The 21,652-nt window shown below is 41.8% G+C and overlaps 1 protein-coding gene across 1 annotated transcript; it reads right to left on the bottom strand.

The window, feature by feature from the left end:
• Positions 1-173: 173 nt before the first annotated feature.
• On the bottom strand, positions 174-20,585 carry ptk7a (protein tyrosine kinase 7a). Its single transcript, XM_048247110.1, has 20 exons — positions 20,173-20,585; positions 9,867-10,163; positions 9,281-9,383; positions 8,158-8,348; positions 7,575-7,722; positions 7,026-7,156; positions 5,704-5,970; positions 5,426-5,565; positions 5,095-5,233; positions 4,796-4,915; positions 4,325-4,474; positions 4,070-4,208; positions 3,761-3,888; positions 3,370-3,570; positions 3,047-3,205; positions 2,402-2,631; positions 2,194-2,268; positions 1,957-2,108; positions 1,408-1,586; positions 174-1,218 (listed from the first exon to the last, which is right to left on the bottom strand). Exons 1-20 carry the CDS (start codon positions 20,303-20,305, stop codon positions 1,058-1,060), a joined length of 3,243 nt encoding a protein of 1,080 aa, XP_048103067.1. The 5' UTR covers positions 20,306-20,585; the 3' UTR covers positions 174-1,057.
• Positions 20,586-21,652: the final 1,067 nt, after the last annotated feature.

Raw genomic sequence — 21,652 nt, 5'->3', positions numbered from 1 at the left:
GTGTTACAGGATTTGTTTGTAGCTAGGAATGGATTGAATGAGCAAACACCATTTCTCGGAATTTCCCCCCAGTTAACCCCCCAAGTGGCCCACGCACTCAAACAGCAGAGCCACTCTATGCATCTACAAATCATATAGGCCTAGTGAAGCAAAACAGAAAGAATGCAAAGTGCTCATTGGACTATGTAGTTTAATTGTATTTGCAGCATGTCATGACAGAGTTCTTTGAGATGGTAGGTAGCATTCGCTTAACGGTTATATTAGTGGACTCAGTCAAACATAGGATATACGTTTTTATACATGTTAAAATAAATGTAAAAACACTACAGTATAAAACATCAGGATGAAAATACAAAATGCATAAATGTACAAATCATTTTGAAAGTTAATAACATATGCTACTATAGAAAAAAAATCCTTCATTGAAACAGGCACTTAGGATTTAAGTGAAGTTCGGTCATAACTACACCATTTTTTATTTACAAATCTTTCCTGGGGAATTATTCAATGCATACAAAAATACATTTGAACAATATAAAGACACATAAACATAAACAGTACCTTTATGTACAATACAATGACATTTAAAAAGACCTTGAGGACAGACATGAAAAATTCCAGCTATATAAAATAAACAAAACTGTGATTTAAAATAAACAATGAATCAGTGCATGGCCTTTACATTGTGTTTCACACACTATGTTCAAGCAAAAGAAACCTTGAACCACTGATAAGATAAAGAGAATAATTTCATTGAACTTTACTTTCACAAAAGTCAAACACCTTTGTAAATGGCATCTGGTTGGCCAATACATTTGCATCACCCCATAAAATAAAATATGTTTTGGGGAGTATTCCATGGTGGAAAAATAGAGTATTTCAGTTATGTGTCTTGCCACATACAGTAAAACAGACACAGATACACACACACACACACACACACATACACACGCGTGCACACACACACACACACACACACACACACACACACACACACATACACACAGAGAGAGAGAGAGAGAGAGAGAGAGAGAGAGAGAAAAGCACCATGGCCATTTTAGACTTTGCTTTCAGAGGGCAGCTCACTGAGGGCAGTAACAATGTCACTGAATGACACACGGTCTTTGGGGCTTGGGGCCCAGCAGCGCATCATCAGCTTATAAACCCGTGATGGACAACCGTGTGGAGGAGGCAACTTCAGCTTCCCTTCCTGAAGACCTGAAAGACCAATTAAGTGACCATACTTAAGACTCAACGGTGCAACACTGCAAGATTGTTTTAACGAAAAATTAACCAAGGCCAGAAGTAACCAGTTAACTGTTAAACAGTTATACTGAATCATAGCTGATTTAGTGTAGGCAAATGAGCCCTGAGCACTGCTAAAATGAGATGATGTACATGTCTCACCCTCTAGGACCTTGTCATCAGCCAAAGGAGCATATGGAAGCTCTCCAAAACTGAAGATCTCCCACACAAGCACGGCAAATGCCCACACATCTGTCTTGGTGGAGAAGTCGTCCTCAAAGACAGCTTCGGCGGGGAGCCAGCGCAGGGGAATCCAAGCTTGTCGGTAGTGATGGTACTCACTGCGTGGAAAAGACCCAAACACACAAATGTCAGCAGTGGAAAGAACCTCACATTCTCTTTGTCATTTCCATCAAATAGATGTTGGGCAATTCATCCACTCCTTAAAGTTTCTCCATAACACCACATAACTCTTTACTTCTGAGAATATGTCTATTCATATCTTTTCAGTGTGCATGTGCATTTACACCCTCTGATCACTTGGTGGCAGTACTTCTCAAGTCTGTGTGATCTGTGACCAGAAGAAGTCAGTTCAAGCAGCAGTAAAGAGTTTTGTTTCAAAAGCTAAGTTGGCACTGATAACTTGGCACCATAGATGGCAAAGCGGTCAGGTCGAGGCTGGAACACAAAAAGAGAGAAATGGCACTGCACCTGTGGTACACGTCTTTACTCAGACACAGTGCTGATATTTTGACATGGCGTTTGGAGCTGATGAGACAGTTCCTCGCAGCCAAGTCTTTGTGCACAAAACGTTGGTTAGACAGGTGTTCCATCCCTTTAGCAACCTGCAGGCAAACTGACACCTGTGGAGGGAACAACAAAAAGGTCAGGAGGATGTCTATAAATGTTTGGACCTCTGTGTGTTTGGGACAACTGAACTATACTCACTTTTTGCTTCGTACTGAGTACCTTGACTTTTTCATCTTTACTTTTGGAGTTCCTCAAGAACTGCTTCAGATCTCCCTGAAGGAAAATATAATGAAAATAAAATTATAATTTCATTCTTAACACTTACAATAATACTTGACAAATGGAAATAACATGTTCGGCACAAATGCTGTTTTTTTTCCTAACCCACTGTGGCCTCCGTACTCACCATGTCAGCATATTCCAGTATCATGTAATGTGGATCCACCTCCCTGCACATGCCCAGGATGCGTGCAATGTTTGCATGGCACAGCTTGGAAAACATGTCGGCCTCTCGACGAAACTCCTGTTGAAGCTGCTCGTCCCGCGTCTGCAGACTCTTCACCAGCACGACTGCCTCGTCTTCGTCCTCCGAGAGCTTCACCTTGGCTAGGAACACCTCGCCAAACTCCCCCTTCCCTACAGAACAGCAGAAACCCAAGTGTTATGCACACAGATCACAATATTAAGACACGTTTGATTTTAATGCCAGTTGATTATGTGTTATTTATGTGTAGATACAAATCCATTCTGCCACACTGAAAATGTTTCCTACATTAAGAAGCTCATTGTATGTTTACATATAAGTTGCAGCCATCGCTACTCACACTTCAATTAAGATCAGGGATCTCATACATTCTGAGATACTAAACAGCAAATTAAAATCAAAGCATAGCCTGCTAAAGATTCAATGCCCGCTTGCATGCATCAACAACCCCCCAAGGCAGATGATTAATAATATAATATTATCATTACTATCCTCAGGATTATGATTTTAGTAAGGTATTCAAAATGTGCTCTCAGTGCTCTGCACAGTTCAAAGCAGGCACTGTACCTAGTGTTGTGATATTGCTTAGGTTGGCTCGGGGGAAATGAAGCTTGTCGTGGGTACTGTGGCGTTTGTTGGCATTTCCTGTGGCAGCCATGTTGGTCAGGGCGACCGCCTCCTGGATCTGTGCTGTGGCCTGGCCATTCTGCTGAACAGTGGCGCCCCCTACAGATGTTGGAACAAACAACATTCTTATATTCACAACACAATGGTTAAGGAACAAGCATGTTCTAAAACTTGTGAATCCAGAATAAAAATTGTTCTTCAAATGGCTATTAAGTCACAAAGGTCTTTTAATAAAATAAAAGGACACAGGAACTCAGTCTCACCATTAAGGCACTCCATTTCTGGCTCCTCCCCCTCGGCAGGGCCCTTCTGCAGACGTTTTGCATTGCGTCTCCTCTTGCAGTAAAGCATGAGGCCCAGCACAATAATGATGTAGGCTACAGCTGCTCCAACTGACAGGCCAATGGTTTGAATCATCTTATATGGGGTTTTCTCAACTTCCAGTGAGTGCTGCACAGGCTTCTCTGTATCAGACATTCACAAACAATAAGCAGAGTCAGTCAGCTATTCACTTTTCTTTGTGCAGCTTGTCTTTGCTAATGGTGCATCTTATATTATACTCTCTCTGTTCGAGTATGGCATCACATCAATACCATCGTTTTCCTCTATCAAACATGACTGGGTCATTGATGGAGGTCAAGGGCAATTCCTTACCCACGACATAGAGTTCTGCAGAGGTGTGGCCAATGTTGCACTTATTCCCAGCGATGCAGATGTAGCTTCCTGTGTCCTCCATGCTCACATCGTGAATGACCAGAGACCCATTAGGCATTGTTTGGTACCTGCACAGTGAAACAGAATGTGATATACAATGATGTCTAATTCGGTGAAAAACCCAATGAAAAGAATAATATAAAAGAAAATAAAAGAATGTTATACACTGAACATTTCCGGTAAATCTAAAATATCTGCTGAAATTCTACATTATACAGATTAAATCAGAGTATGAATATGGAGTCTGACCTGCTCCTAATGGCCCTTGCGTCTTTCTTCTTCCACTGAATGAAGGGAGCAGGATCTCCACTGGCCTGGCAGTGCAGAACGGCCGTGTGGCCCTGGTACACAGTGGTGTTCTCCGGCTCCAGCTTGAAGGAAACATACTCTAAGGATGGGAAAAGAAAAGAAAGCATACCTGCTGTTGAACACACTGGATGTGTTAGTGTGGTGATGTGTGTGCATGTGTGGCTTTGTGGTTTGTGTCAGTGCTCCTCTTCCTACCTGCCACAGTGAGCTCCACCTCCGCTCGGATCTCCCCCTGCAGGCTGTTGGAGGCCACACAGGTGTAGTTCCCAGCATCCGCCTGCATCACCTTTGAGAACTGAAGCGTACCCCCTGTTTGTGTCACCCAGGGCGGGATCTCACTGCCATCTATATTGGGCAACAGACAGCAATTCATGATCATCATCAATTCTCACCTTCACTATTACCAACTCATCTTCTCACCTTAACAGTCTATCAACCTCTATTAATGCCTCAATCTAAACTGATTACACATTTTCATATTCATATGAATATATGACTCAAATATTCATCATAACTTTTATCTCTGCTGCCTACTATGCTAGCAAACATATAATACGCAACGCATACCCAAACCGTCAAGTATCTGCACCATTCTATTCAAACACAGTCAATTCAGATCAAAATGCACAGTATCCACTGTAGGGCCAGAAAGGCTTTCATAATCACCAGATTTGATCCACTGGATGACGGGGGTTTCTTGTCCCCTTGCAGAGCACTGCACACTACCCTCCTTATCCAGCTCCAGGCACTGGGAGGACTGAGGGGTGGGCGTGAATTTCAGACGCTCTGTGGGACACGGAGACACACACACACGTTAGACCACCAAGAGTTGCATTGCTTACTTCTAACAGCACTAAACACTAGCGCAAACAGGAGTGTATCTCTTGAACCAGAGTACACAATACTGATGTGCCCAATGTGTTACCTGGGATTAGGAATGTATAAAGCCAACCAGCCTTACTTACCTAGTACAAACACACTGGCGTATGCAGTCAGCCTCCCAGCTTCATTTCTGATCATACAGCCATACTGTATGTGCTTGTCATATACCTCCACAGTGTTAATGCGCAGGGTCCCATTAGGAAACTGCTTAAAGCGCACATCCTACAGACAACGACAACAGGTGAGGTGAGGAACAGTGACAGTAATACAGGTATCAGTCACAGTAGCAGTGATATCTAAATGTAAATCAGCAGTGATATCTAAATGTAAATCAACAGTGATATCTAAATGTAAAACAAATCTGTGGCAAACCGTCACTAAAAGAATGCTTCTGGGAAATGATACCTGCCTTACCTCGTTTTCAATAGGGGCATGGTTTCTGTACCAAATGACCTCTGGCTCAGGATTAGCTTTGGCATGACAGTGCAGGTACCCTGCCTGACCCTCTCGCAGTTGACTCTTCTCTGGCGGCTTCTGAACCCAAACTGGTGGTGCTGGAAATATGATGGAAGTAGATTTTAAATATCGCCACAAAAATATCTCAAGAAGAGCATTACTGCTTCTCCAGCTATAGAACTGTTATTAGTTTGCACATTTAAAATGGCCATTTAAAAGCAAAAGCTAATACTTACTGGCCACAGTCACGGTCAACTCTTGCTTCTTCATACCAGCCTTGTTCTGAGCCACACAAATATAGAGTCCAGTGTCATCTCCTTGTGTGGGGCTGAAGACAAGGTCCAGGCCGTTCTGGTGCACACGGCCCTCCTCAGGGAGCCTTTCCCCCTCCCTCTCCCACCACACCTCAGGCTCGGGGTGCCCACGAGGGGCGCGGCAGGCCACTCGCTCCAAGGAGTCTGCCGTGAAGACGCGAGACATACTGCTAACCATGTCCTCCAGCTCTGCAGAGATTACAGAGAAGGAGAGCACTTTAGGGAGAGGAATCTGATGATATTAGGGAGAGCAATTTGATGATATTGTGTCGTCTCGTGATGAAGCATGCCCCAATTTGTGTTGCTTACAAAAACAGTAGTTGTGGTATTTCAGACATACAAGATCTGATCAACTGCAACCTTGTTTCCAAAAAAAAGTTGGGACACTGTAAAATGTACACAAAACCAGAATGTGATAATCTACAAATCTCAAAAACTCATACCTTGCTGTAAAAAGGACACATACAACATAACATTTTGAAACTGACAAATTTGACTATTTCATGAAAAATATATGCCCATTTTAAATGTCATGCCAGCACCAACACGTCAAAAGTTGGCTTATTCTAAAGAAAACACAAGGAAGCACATTTTACAAGGTTAACTGGCTCCATGATTGGGTGTAAAAAGGACATCCCAGCGAGGCTGAGTCTCTCACAAGTAAAGATGTGTGAAAACATGTGTGGCCAAATGATGCAACATAAGAAGAATATTGCTCCTCAATGTAACATTGTGAAAGATTTGAGAATGCCATTATATGTAGTAATCTCATTAAACTAGTCAGGGAGTGCAGAGAAATCTAAACAAGGGACGGCTGAAAAAATAGTGGAGGGCTGTGATATTTGGAGACTCAGATAGCACTGCATTAAAAACAGACCCATTTCTGTAAAGATAATTATATGGGCTGAGGAGAACCATTGTTTCTGAACACAGTGTGATGCTCCATCCACAAAATGGTTAAAACTCTACTATGCAAAGAAGAAACCATATTTAGACATGACCTAGAAATGCATTGCCTGTTCCAACTATTTTAAGATGTGCTGCTGGCATCAAATTCAAAAGTAACATATATTTCTGTTCCAGCAATTTGCTCTCTATTCTCAATTAAATATAGGGTGTTCATGATTTAAAAATCAGAGCAGTCTGTTTTTATGTACATTTTACACAGTGGCATAACTTTTTTGGAAACAGGGTGGTGCATGGTCATTATAACTAAACTCAAATGGAGGTTTTGTTTATTTTACCAGCCAGTCGCAATGATGCTTCTAGGGCCACAGCTTGACCCTGCGGCCCTTTGCCCACACACTTGTACATCCCAGTGTTCCGCGGTTTCACCTGGGTGATGAAAAGTGAGCCATTTCCCATCAAGAATACCCTATGAAGAGAGAGGAAGAGTGACGTTAAGTCAGGTCAAGTCACTTTTGTTTTATAGCACATTTAAACACAACATGAGTTGACCAAAACAGGAGTTGACCTAAGGTGCTTCACAAGTCAGTAAGAGAGGGAGGATCAACTGCAGAGGTGTCAGCAAGAATTTAAAGGTAAATTCTAGTGAGAGATCACTGATTTTGAGCTCAAAAGCCAATCAAATTACAGCCCTCCATTCTGTGCTCCTGCAGCAGCATGCTGATAGGCTAGGTTGTGACTGATACATTATGTGTTTTCCATTGTTGTTTTAATAGACAGGACTATACACGCACACCAGAGGGGTTTCCCTTTGTGCACACACACAGAACCAGCGTGTAACACTCAGATGAAACAGAAGTGAGACACTGAACCATTCAGAGACATACCGAGACTTGTTGGCGATGGGTTCATCCTCATGATACCAGACAACTGTGGGTGGTGGTTCAGCGGTGAACTGGCAGTGGAACATGGCTTCCTCGTTCTTGAGTACCACCAGATCTTCTGGCTTCACCACTGGCTGAGGATAACTTTTATCTACAGCAACAAAAAGGAGCCATGAAGTCAAGGAGTAAACAATGAATGAAAAGTGTAAACATCCAAAATTCAAAGTGAGGTAACTGGACATTTAAGAGGGTTTGATGAAATAATCCCACTCTCTATTTATATCTATTATACCGGATACGAACAACCAAACCACTGGGCCCATCACATTTTCATGGCACTTGACGGCCTCCATATTTCTCCAAGACATTTGGAAAATGGAGGGTATTCAATTGGTTGCTCTACTAGATGGCACTAAACCCTACACACTGTATTTATACTTCTAAACTCAATGAAAATCAGTCCGTGAAATGAACAAGAGAGAATGTCTCTTGAAGAATGTTTCTTGAATTTCCCCTGGGGATCAATAAAGTATCTATCTATCTATCTATCTATCTATCTATCTATCTATCTATCCTGCACACGCACCAACGATATTGAGGGTGAAGTTGAGGCTGCTGCAGGTGTGTCCAGCAGGGTTCTTGCCGCAGCAGTAGTAAACCCCGTTGCTGTCCGGTGTGGCGCTAGCTAGTGTGAGTGTTCGCTCTTTGTTGTTGATGCGATGGATTTTATCCCGCTCTGTGAGATGATCGCCATCTCTGAACCAGCGGCATGTTGGCCTGTAATGGACAAAGGGAGAGTGTTAAAGTGAATGCAATCTACCACTCTCTTCTTTATATCTTAGCAGATTTCCGTTGTTACATGATTATGTTTTCAATACAGTATAATCACATGTGTTTGTAATTTATAATCAATTGTGTACAAGCTACGAGCTTGATGCCGTTTCAGCCTTAAAATACAGGGCCGGAAAGTAAATATTATGGGGCCCATTCTTTGCTAGAGATATGTCTGTGTGTTAACAATTTTAATAGCAGGCATGCTAATAGATATAGTATTAAATCAAATTATTAAAAATGGGGATGCACCCTTATATCAGCCTAGCATAGTTAGCAGCCGATATCAGCCTATTGTAAAATAATATGACATTTAACGATGACAGTGGATGATGTCTATATGTTATGTTGCATCAATTCTACACTCGCTGTACTATGCGCAGACTGTTCAGATTTAGTACTATGAAGAATGAAAGACTTGAAAATGTTTCAATTGTAATTTGAATATTTTTGATTCCCTGCCACTAAAGTCCATAAATAACAACACAAATGAGGTAAGCAAACAAATATCCATATCAGCATTGGTTACTGACCAAGTTGTTATTATAAACATTAGTATCGGCCCAGAATTTCACAATCGTTGCATCCCTATGAAACAAGGAGCAACCTGACGCAGGGAGCATTCTTAAGCCATTCCACAGCTTCATCAGTTGGTCCAATAATAGAGCCTTACCATTTGCCCATATGAGTTCACCAAAATCATATGAAGATTTCCAACATAGACCAATCTCATTCAAAATGAGCAAATGTGATAATTATCATGTATGGATGTATGCACAAGTGAATGTTATTCAACATATTGAGATAGAGTTCAACACTGTATACTCTGATGAAACAGCCAAGCAGCCAGAGAAAAGGGGAAAAGGGGGGACACTCACCGTGGATGCCCATCGATATTGCAACGTAACGTCACAAGGGAGGAGCTCTCGATGTCTGCCTCTGAAGCTGGCTCCTGAAGTGTGACTGCACCGCTCTCCAACCCTGAGGAGAGCAAAAAAGAGAAACAGATACAGAGTAAAAGACAAGAATGAGAGGCCAAACTAATAAAACGGGGACTCCTGAGATGTGTCTGTTGGTGCCCAAAACCATGTTTTGATTATCAAAAACAAATTCCTCCACTTCTGCAAAGTGTCTTTAGAACAGGCCGCAAAAACAGGGGGCTCCTTTAAGCCGACCCACCTTTTTATTTGACATAGGCAGCTGGACACTGCATTTCAGGCAATTAATCTTCGCAAGGGCCATGAATGAGACCTTTGTCTAGGCCTCTAGCAGGCCCAAAATAGCTTTCTCTCAAGCGGCTGATGTTTAATTTAGTGTAGTTGTGGAGTGCTGAGAGGCAGAATGAAAGCTGATGGGTTGCATGTGTGTGTTTATTAGCACCAGGGTCTGGGGGAGACCGCTGGGAGGGACATGGTGGTGGTCAACTGAGCTGTGTGTTCCATAGGGAAGTTGTGCCACACTCACATTTGATATTGAAGGAGGCGTTGTTGGAACGTGCTTCTGCTCCTGTGCCATTGATTAGGGCCACACACTGGAAGTTTCCAGAATCGAGGGTTCGATCCACAGCGGTGAACTTCAGGTTCCCGCCCTCCTGGTAGCGCCTCTCGGTGTTTGCCACTGGCACTCCATTCTGCAGCCAGGTGTAGGCCACGTCCTCCAGGCTGCTGACCTCACAACGCAGCATTGCACTGCGACCGTGCAATGCATCCTGGGACTTCGGCTCCTCACTAAACTGGAGGTAGGCAGCATGTGCACAGAGTACTGGGAAAAAAAAAACAAAAAAGAGGGAGGGTGGGACCATTATCAAGGATCATATCAGTATAGCTGTACACATTGAGTATGATTCACATTCAGCCTGCCAACTTGCACGCTTGCACCGACTGCCTTCATGGTAGTTCCTGCCCTCCTAGACATGCAACTCATCATCAGATCTACTGGCCTGTGCCAACCCATGACCTGCCTCCCCTCCTTCCCACACACCACATCACTTAGACAGCTATTCATGCAGCCCTAGTCCACATGCAGGTGTGCTGCAGACAGGGCCTTGCACCTTCAAATCACTTGTCATTCTTCAACGCCTGCTTGTTGAGTGATGCTCCGGTGCATTCTCTCAACTATGCCAACCTAATGGGACTGTTCTATAGTGACCGTTAAGGAATACGTCTTACGAGTTAGTCTTTCTAATGAGAGAACAAATGTACAACCTTCAGTTCATTTTTTGATTTCAGAGTTTGTTTTACTGTACTATCAGAAAAATGTCATGTTTTGCCAACTCTCTAGCAACAGTTCCACCACTCACACAGAGCCAGACGGGACAGCGACAGAGATCTCCCCCTCCCCCCTCACACACATACAAAGTCCTCTTGGGCCTCAATTGAGCCCTTGCAGGGAGAGGACTGTCCATGCTGAGGAGGGGAAATGAATGCAGTCTCTCCCGCAGAGACAATGGCAACGCCACACTACAGAAAACAGAGCGGGTGCTGGCTAGGGCACGCTAAGAAATGATCTGATTTCTTTTAGCACTCTCAGAGCAAGTAAGTCTAAGAGATCTGTGCTGATCTGTTTTTTTTTACTACCGGACAAATGATGTATCATTCAGTAGCATTAGAATGTCCACTTGCAAGTCTCGGACAAGCTGGAGTGCTCTCACGGTCCTCACGTCTGTCTTAGAACATGGCGTCATACCTAGACTAGAACTCTAAAAGAAACCACACCCCTCTCCTCCACGATGTTGACAAGGCAAAGAGCCTTTACACCAAACATTTGAAAAGAGGAAACGCTGCACTACAGTGCCCTCCGCCCGACTGGACAGAGCTTCATCCTCACAGATGCTGACCAACGTGACCCTGATTAAGATGAAAGCCTGTCTGTGTCCCAAAGGGAGGCCTTCTCAGAGGCTGCTACACCAGACGTTGAAGGCTGTCTTTTTGAGCAGGGAAACCGACCTAATGAGTACCAAATTACCACGCCCCATGAGCAACTGCTCTCAGCTCTGGGGCACAACAATGGCAGACTTTAAACCCAACTTTAAACCCACAGGGAATTCTAGGTTCCTTATACCAACACACATAAATGCATGCAGGAGCCTCAAACATACGCAGCAGTCTCAAAGACAACTACACAGCATTAGGGTATGCAAATGATCCCTCTATGTGTCCTCTACAGCCAGACAGGGAGACGTGCTGGAGAATTTCACTGTTTTCCTCCTGGCTACTGCAGGAAAAAAAGGAGCTTTATGCTGATTTTCAGTGAGAGGTCATATTTGCCCTCAGAGAGTGAGTTTGCTCTCTACAATTTCAAAGATGTGAAGAATAACAGGACAGCGTAAAACAACAATGGAAATCCCCAGGCACAGCTATAACAAAACATCATTCATATTTAGTGAGCGCAGTGACCAGTGAGGCATGAGAGCAAAATTCCAACTTTACTGACCACTGGATTTTTGAACTGACCAGAGAGGATCTGGATCCAATAGAGGCAATACAAGAAATAACGAAATAACTAATTTCAATACTATTAGAATTCAGAAGTCTTAGACAACGAGACTGATTCACTCCATATGATTATAGAATGCTGTCTGTTTTAGTTCAACTTTAATCAGTCAAAAGTTAGACAGCTGTTCACAGAAGCAATATTTTAAACCCAGTACTCTGTAAATACCTGTTTTAGGCAGGATCCCAAACCTCTTTCTGGATTCTTGAGGAGGAATTTACAGAGAGGGGGACAATGGTGGCATTCATGGTGCGCTGCATCTTATGGTCTACATGGGAAACCAAGGAATGCTTGGGATCATACCAGATGAAAAGATACCTATCAAAATATTCTGCTGGCACACAGCTTGGATGGAAGAGCACATGATATGTGCAGGGGCACAACATTAGCAGAGGATTATGCATGTGTCTGGTACCTTGAGAAAAGTCTGTGCAAGTCACACAAGTCGTGGTCCTTCTGCAAATTCTAAGCTTCAGTGATTGCCATTTTCTATCTTATCCACGCTTAATGTACATTTTGCAACAAGCTGGCTAATACTCAAAAGCATACCTCTAATATATGAACACAGTTCTAATACACAACGAAAGAGTAATGAACCACAATAGCACCTAGAGCCATTCCATTGTCAGCTTCCCAAGTATCTGTGACTCAAACTAATTGACTATTCTATTCAACAAGAGGACCTAACTTAATTTGTAGGACATTAGGCTTCATCAAATTAAGACAGCCTTCATGAACACTCCTATTCTCTGTTAGTTTCAGCCATCTTGCTTTCTGCCTACAATTTGATGCAAACATGTTTTTGTAATAAGTGTCTGCTCACGCAAATTCTGAATGTTATCACTTAGCAATCTGAGGGCGAAAACATAAATTGCACTTTGAACATGATGATTTTTGTGCTAAAATACAAAATGCCTATCTCTATTACTATATTATAGTATCCATTAAAGTAATTTCACAACTGAACAACAGGTAGCTGCCATTTTAGTCTTTGGTTTCACAAAGAGCAACTCAAACATTTGATGCTTTGTGTAGAACATCCAGCTATCCAGTGACCAAGGCATTTGGGCCTAATTGATACAGACTGAGGTTATGAGTAACTTTACTAGACCCACAGAACATGTGAGAGCTAGTGGAACTTTCACGGCAAGGCAGTACAAAAGATGTCTTAAGACATTTGAGCTTAGTCATTGCTATAGATAGATTACTTAGGAGAATTAATCCCCAAAAGAAAAATGGTAGTGTTGAAAGGTGGCAGGCAATTCAGATCAAAGTCTTTATTAGTCATTGGGTGTATACTGAACATCAAAGCATTATGTTCTGGTCAGAATAAAGATAGCAATGTTTTACTTTTTAAACAACATTTCATCAATCTTTTTATTTGATGGGGAAATGGTTGCCTATGGAGCACCAATACTTCTACAACTTCTTTTAAATTGATTTTTCACACTGATATAGGATAAACTGGCATGTTAACTCAGCCCATGCCACCCTTCCAGGCTTAGGCCCTACACTGGGACTCTTATCACACTCAGCTGCTGTTGTGCTTGTGGTAACCTAATACACTAGATAATATAGCAGGCCAGCCAGTGTCCCAAGCACCATTGGAGACATTGTTAAGAAGACACCATGGCCTAGTCTAGGGTGTGCAGGAGGGAGGTTGGCTGTTTTTGCAGCTGCTACACCCACCACCATCATGAAACAGCCCTCCAGAGGACATGGGCGAACAGGTGTCCCTATATGTCTTTCTTCCGTAAATCAAAATGATGCGTGGGAGATGGCATATCACAATCCATCCAGGGCTTAAAATTCATTTTTCAAAATGGGGGGGAATTCCCCCCTTAGGTTATTCATGTAGGGGGGATTTACACAATTTGGGGGGAGAGTTGATTCTGATACTAAGTCAAGAATTGTGATTTCGATACTTCTTCGATACTTTTTTAAAAAAGTGTTTGATTTTGGTGCCCCCACCACCCGGATATGTGGATGCAAATCATTATGTTTTCTATGTCATTAGATACAATAAATGTTCAAAAAACTAACAAGTCAAAGACAATCTTTCTGGGATCAAGTGTTGACATGACCTGAGCTAGCAGGATAGTTACCAAGGAGCTCTTTCCAGATGTAAAAGTTTACAATGGTTGCGTAGCCGATTTGCGTAAGTGCAAAGTGGTTCTTTCTCTCTCTCTCCGTGTGTGTGTGTGTGTGGGTCTGCATGAGGCTATGTTCAATTCAACTCGGTAGTTGATCCGTCCGGTCAATAGCACCGCATTCACGCCACTATATTAACGTCATCAGACAGGCTGTAAAAGTGTATGGGGGAATTTCTCGCATTATGATGGCTAGAATTGCGGGACTTGAACAAATTATGCGCAATACCCGCAATCCCGCAGTGAAATTTAAGCCCTGTCCATCATACACGGGTTCTAGTTGGTTGCAGGGACAGGGGGTGGATGGGTAACGGAACAGTTAGTTGGAAAACTTGTGCAAATCCTTGATAATTAAGGAACAGTTGGTCAGCCACAATATTAGGTACCAACATGGAGGGAACATTAGAACTGGCCATGAACTGAAATAATCCAGGCTTGTGCCCTATGGACATAGCTGACTCAAGTGACTTGATAGCCATACTTTGGGATTATCTCTCAGTCACACTGGATGCCCACAGGCCTTAGAGTGTTTCCATGTTGAAATGCATTAGCTGGATATGAGTTACAAGAGTTTTGAGAGCTATGAATAGAACTCTCTGCCAAGAATGGGGCAGAAACACTGAAAGGAAGGTAGTCTTGTCTACACACTGTATGTTGGACAACAACCAATCCCTCAGCAGTTACAATGTCTGATTGGCCGCTGAAATAGAATCTATGTTGCAGCTGTGCTTCTCAGTGTGTCATCACACATACAATGGCACATATTCTCTCAAGCCAATCATTTGTTGTTTTCACACTGCAGAATTCTAAAGCTCTTTTGCTCATTCCATTTTTATCTTGATTTTTTTTTTTTTTTTTTTTTTTTTAATGAAACTATAGTGGAACCAGGCTCTTATCTCCAATTTAATCAATTAGGCTCCCACTACAATGCCAATATGCCATGACTTAATCACAATTTAAATTCAAGAAGATTAATCCACACAAGAAAATAATTAGTAATACAGAGTTCCAAAAAACCCATTCCACCAACCTCTCAGCACAGAGCAACATGGGCTCTGTTCATGGGAACACAGTAATGCATGGACCATAAAAGCAGACAACACCAAACACAGAGCATTCACATGTGCAGGCAAATAAAGGGGGATCACAGGGGAGAGAAGAGCAGTGATCTCCGTGACCTGTGAGTGTCTGCTAGGGATGGAAATGGGGAGAGAACACAAGTGAAAATCCTAAATGAATTCTTCATAAACAGTACAAACCTAGTAGCGTAGTGTAGTGTAGAATTTGTTCAGATTAACCCCTCACCTGCTGAGTAGAGCACACCTAGGGATGTAACGGTATGAACATTTAACCTCACAGTTATAGTGACCAAAATTATCACAGTTTTCGGTATTGTCACGGTATTTCTAAAACTGTGTTCAATATGTTCAGAAAGCACTGATAGGCCTACACAAGCTGAAATAGTTTCAAAAAGTGTCCCGTACACTTTTTTCTTAATGTTTAATTGGCTATGTGCTTATAGCTTAACTTACCTTACCATAACTTGGAGTTTGCTATTTCTGTTATTTGGATGCAATGAGTGAGACCAAAGTAAGCGTTCACAATAAAACTTTAGGCTACTGTATTCTCCTGATAACGTGAGTGGAATGGATTTAATGTGGACGTGAACATAAAAAGAAGCAGAGTGGCTACATGATACAGTGCACATTTTGCGGTGAAAAAGTTCCGCCTTTTAAAATCAGGTGTAGCCTAATCCGAATCGTAGTTAAAACATTCAATTAGACAACAGAATCAGTAGGGTACCAGTTTTGTTCCAATGTACCAGGCCTACTGTATGTCAAAAGCAGGCTCGGATGAAGCTGGGAAGGATTAAACACACGGTTTCCACACTGCGGTAATCAATAGTGATAATCATGATGTTTGAAATGAAAACAGTAATTATTATCGTCAACATTTTTATCGCGGTTTACCATTATACCGGTAATTATTACATCCCTAAGCACACCTAAAGTTTTAGGCACTTCTGGCATCATGCCATTTCAAACCCTTTTATCTCAGATCTGCTTGTTTCTGTTTGGGTTATGCAATAAAAAATATGGGCGCTCTACAACTTGGGGCCAATTTTTTGCCAATTCAGCCTATTCAACCAAGACATGAGGACCTAAAACTCAACTCTGCAATAAGGTTCCATGACGATTTCTGACGCTGATCTCTTCACGCAGTCTCTTCACTGTTCTATCATCATAAAGGCAAACAGCCCCCCAAAATATACTTCAAAAACATGACATATTGGAAACAAAAATGAAGGAACCTCAGTGTACATCGAGGCTAAGGGCATGATATCTATCTGTCCCATGTTCTGTACCATTTAGTACCATTTGTATCACTTCTGCAGAGTTTTGTATCAAGGCAAACTTTTACAACTGTACCTACTTTCCAAAGACAGTGAATAATAATACACGACATCATATTCATTTCACCCATGTAGAGATCAGATGTAATATAGATGTAATATAATATGTTATATCAGATGTATTATAAGGCGTTGTATGCCATCAGAATCAGCCACTAGAAAAGAAAGTATAATGAGGTCATGTCCTCAAGACAGACTTATCTAGCAAACAAACTACGCATGTGTAATACATTATATGCTTACACATATAGGTATCCTAAGGGCTCTTTCCTGTGATGAAACACTTACAGTAAATAAAACACTTGGTAGATAACCATTTTTATGTTGTGCTGAAGCTTGGTGGTTTAGGAAGAGAATGCTGCAGTGCTACTAAATTCAGCAAGAGAAAATCGCAAATGACAAACATATGTACCTCAATTTAATCACAACCTCATTCTGATGTCATAACTAAACAAGAACCACTTGTTCTCAGAGGAGGCCTCAACACTCAGACTTGGTTTGAAATCTGGTCAAACTGAAACATGACAGCACAGCACTTTTTTTACCTCCCCCCACATGACTCCAGTCACCCTCTCAACGTATTCTTCATGTTGCCCCCATCACAGTGGTGATGTAGAACCCTGGCCTGGAAGCAGGCATGCTACAGCAGGAGTAGCATGTGTGATCTCACAGTGCGAATCAAACTCTTATTCACAAAGGCATTATGTGGATTTTGCGCTAAGCGCACACCAAGCCCACTCCAAAAGCGTGAGTTGCAATGCCGACTGTCAGTCCTGGTTCTGGATCTCTTGTGGGAAAAAGAAGAGAAGAGAAAAGGTGAAGGAAAGAGAAAGCATACAGTACTTTTAGATCCACTCATCCCAGAGCCAAAACACTATTAACCGCAACTGCATCTCCTTAAGGGAATATGTACTGCACCTTTTGGTAACAGGTAGGCAAACTAAATGGCCATTCAGAGCAACCGGTTTCCCGTTGGCTCCGACAGAGATTCCACATGTTGAATCAGCCACAAGGCAGCCAACAGAGCCAACCGAACACACATTGCACCGTTTTGGGCCATGGACGCCAGCCGACCGGCCCAGTGTTATCAGACGTCCAACCATCGGCTGGGCGTGCACTGGGCTTTAAAGTCCTCATCAAGAATGAAGACCACCAGGGACTGCAAACATGCACATACTGTAGACATTCCCCACTAACCTCTTCAGTGTGCAAGTCTGTACTCTCACTGCCAATGGGACATGTGGTTAAATGGTTTTAATCTGGAAATGTTAAGAAGGGTCTTTATCTCATTCTATTTCATTCTCTCTCTCTCTCTCTCCAAATTTATAACCATACAATCCGTCCAAATGTATACATAGTGCATGGTGAGAAGTACACATGCTGCAATTGTCTTCAAAATATAATGTTGGACCGATCAATTAACAAGAGTGCAACACTTGTGCAAGTAAAAAAACGTTGTATCTATACTGCCTGGTTTCTGTGATCTCATTCACTGCATGTAGCCTTCAAAATCTAACACAAAAAAGATTCTCACCCATTTCAAAAACTGCAATTTGACTTGACGCAGCTCCAGTGTGCTTTTGAAATGTCTGTTGTGGAAGTGATCAAGTGTTCAAGGTGTTTTGCTTATCTTCTTGCTTTACTTACTACAATGGTTGTAGAAAAGTAATAAAACACTTGAGTGTGTTACTATAATTAACATAATGGTTTTGATCTCTCTTTTATAATATATAATTACGTCAATTCACTAGTGAGCATGTCATTGTTAACTAAAACTATAAGATCTTGTTGGATGCAAACTTCTTTTACTTCCACAAGTCAGCATAGGACATTTAAAGTCCACTACCTGGAGACTGACCAAGAACAGACAATGGCTTTCAAGACCTGACATGTGCCAACAGTAAGCATGTTTCATAGGACTTTCCACTTTCATCTAGGCTGCAGGAACAGGCCACTGCTTGATCATTTCACCTTTTCCACTATGGTGCAGTACCTAGGGTTGAACGTCACAGAGTGACTCAAATTGATACGGTCATCAAACTTGGGCCACTATAATGATAACTTCATACATTCTGTAATAGAAAATAATCTCTGATTCATCATATTGTTTAACTAAAGAAGAAAAATACCCCTAAATTTTGCTTTTTTGTAATTTGAGTAATTTGATATGTAGTGTATTGTGTTTTTGCACTGTACAATATTTTCTCCCTGTACATTTTTTCTTCACTACAGTTTATCTTCAATTTATATACACCACCAACAGAAGTCATGTCACTGCTAGATTTGTTGGATCCATAAATGGATATCTATTTAGAACACCTGCATGTTCTAGTAAAATATCTATGTTTAATGCAACAGCACATCAACTATGTTGGCTATTTTGTCTCACCCCTAGTCTGTAGTTATTCCACTTGGTAAAAATGCTTTAAGATCAAACCGATTTAATTCCCCCCTGAGCATGGCATTTCTCCATGACTATTGCTGTGGGCCCCTCACCCATGCCAGCTCTAATTACCATGACAAAAAGGGGAGATGGCTCCCCTATGTTCTAAAGATCAAGCAGAGTCCTCAAGTACCTGTGAATCAGCCCTGGCCTTGGCCTTTTATCTTTCAAACCACTATGCAAATATCCCACAATTTCCTGCAAAAACCCTGAAGGAACCAAAACCCCCAGAGAGTAGGTAGAGCTACGGACAATACACACAATTATCCCCAACCCCCAAGTGTTCTTTTGGAAGCATTTTACCTGTCTCCACGACCTGGTGGTGCAGGAGAAAACCTGGGCAAAACTAGCCTATCCGGTCAAGAAACATACATAATGTAGGCTTGGTTGTGATTGATAAGACTCGAAGACGGAAATCAAAACACCAAGAGACAGTGCGATAGAAGAATTAGTATCATACCGAGTAAATCCTCTTGATATCTAGGCTATTTATACGATCCACGAAAATCGGCAACTTCACCCCCACCCCCTTCACCACACATACACGCTAAAGGCAACAGCATCCCAGCCGGTTTCAATTCAAGAAACAGCCCGTTGAATCAAACTGCAGCGACATAGCCACTAAACTACTACTAACCCATTAGGGCCTATCAAGATATTTCACAGACTGTTACCTGTATGCCCATCTATGTTACGTTATTCAAAATGCGGAAACGCACTGATTAAGGTTTTGGTTAGCGACACACGTTTTTTCCGCAGAAAAGTTCCTGCACAAATAAGAGAGCATTCAAACACAACATATGCTATCAATTATATGTCTGTGCGTCATTAAGAAGCAAATCACGTCTCTTAACTCTGCTGTAGCCTGGCCAAGATCGACAGTTTACGATTCTGTCAATAGACAATAAAATCAGTTTAGAATTTGGTAACTGATGCGCTATTGTTTCCTCCCCCTCCATGTCGTTGAGACTCCGCGGCCCCTGAAGGGTTCGCTTGGCGCACACAGACTCATTGTAAGTTACACAAAATCCTGGAAATCAGTTCATTTTTCAATGAAAAAACAGAAAATCTAACTTACACAAATCAATATAGTCCCGCTTCAAACTTGCCAGCGCACAATGCCATTGCCAACCAACACTGGGCATTCGCTACAATGTAATTCTAACAGACATGCACTCGTTGAGAAAGTTTAAATTGTTGCCATGTTGCTGTTGTCTTCAAAATTATTACCATAGCTATATGCTGTAAAAGTAACACTTCTAGTTATCTTACCTTTACTGAACAACGCCAGGATCGCGAAAACAGTGGCTCCCTTTGTCGACAGCGGCACCCGTACATAAGGTAGTCTATTCAACACCAATTGTCGTCGGCGACGCTGTCCCTTATCTCCATGCGATAAACTCATGTTTGCGCTTAAAGAAATAGTCGATCGGAAAAAATAGTTTCAGATAGGATATGGGATATGAAGGAGTTAAACGATATCTACTGGTGTGCAGTTGGCTAAATCCTTGAATATTCCCACTTGTTCCTGCAACCATTCAAAAGCGAACAGTCCAGTTTAACTGTAAGAAAGCGCATGTGGTCACAAGTCTATGGTGTTTCACCATAACCTTGGGTAGAGTTGGCAACTGAAACAAGGATTTTTTCTTCTTCTTTGCGGGTGGCTGTTGTGAGAGCAGGAAAGTTCGTCCCCTTCTCCAGCATCGCGTTTCCCTCAATCCGCGCCCCTCTGATGAGCAGTTTCCGGTTTTGGTGAGGGGTAATAGGTAGACCAGGCAGTAGGTGGATTCTCCCAACAGTGAGCCCAAGATATAGGGTAATGAACCAATGATGCAAAACGTGTTAAAGGATTTTTACTTTTGTCAGGTAGACTAGGCCTATATATATCAACAACTCAACACATAACTAAGTAGGCCAAGGATGTAGACATGAATCAAAGAAGTAGGCATACTTAAAAAAAAGATGCCCTTGATGTTGCAAAAGAAAGATAATTGCAAACACTTCTAAGGAGTAGCATCACTCTACTATCCACATTTAAAATGTCATATAGGCCTATACTCAGACCACCAAAATCCAAGGTAAAAACACATTCAGAAGCCCCTACCCAAATTAAATTAAAAAAAAGCACCCAATATGTGCCGTACCAAGTGATTATTATTATTATTATTATTATTATTATCATCATCATTGTTATTATTATTGAACTTTGTTACAAAATAACCTACACTTATCTGGCTGCAAGAAAGTTCTTAAAAGAAGCATTTCCAAACCATAGCAATGCAATCTAGAGAAACATCAGTTCACTGACTGCATTACATTTTGTTTTAGCTAAGACTAAAAGGCTGCAGGGGAATTGTGCTTCTACAAATGTTTTTATTTTATTTATTTATTTATTTATTTAGCAAAAAAATTATAAAAGTAGGTGCACACCTCTTTTGACAATGGAGAAGCATTGATTTCATATTTAAACCATCATCTGAGATGACTTTGATTAACCCAAAATAAAGGTCAGCAGTGGCCTACCTTTAGGACCTTCCCATCATGCTTTGGTTGTCTATTGTACAGTAGAACGTTGGTCTACATTCTAGCAGGACATTAACGGGGCTCATGGGTGAGACGTAACGGAAAGAGCACAAACGCATTTTTCTAGAATTGCATTTACAGCAGAAAAAAAGAAGACAATAGTCAATACAAGGAGAAAACATTGGCACAATGGTGGCTTCACCACAAATAGGACATTCCATTGGTATAG

Source organism: Alosa alosa, chromosome 7 (genome assembly GCF_017589495.1).
Source record: "Alosa alosa isolate M-15738 ecotype Scorff River chromosome 7, AALO_Geno_1.1, whole genome shotgun sequence".
Taxonomy (NCBI): Eukaryota; Metazoa; Chordata; class Actinopteri; order Clupeiformes; family Clupeidae; genus Alosa; species Alosa alosa.
The sequence above is the reverse complement of the archived record's forward strand: the minus strand, read 5'-3'. Positions and strand labels throughout refer to the sequence as shown.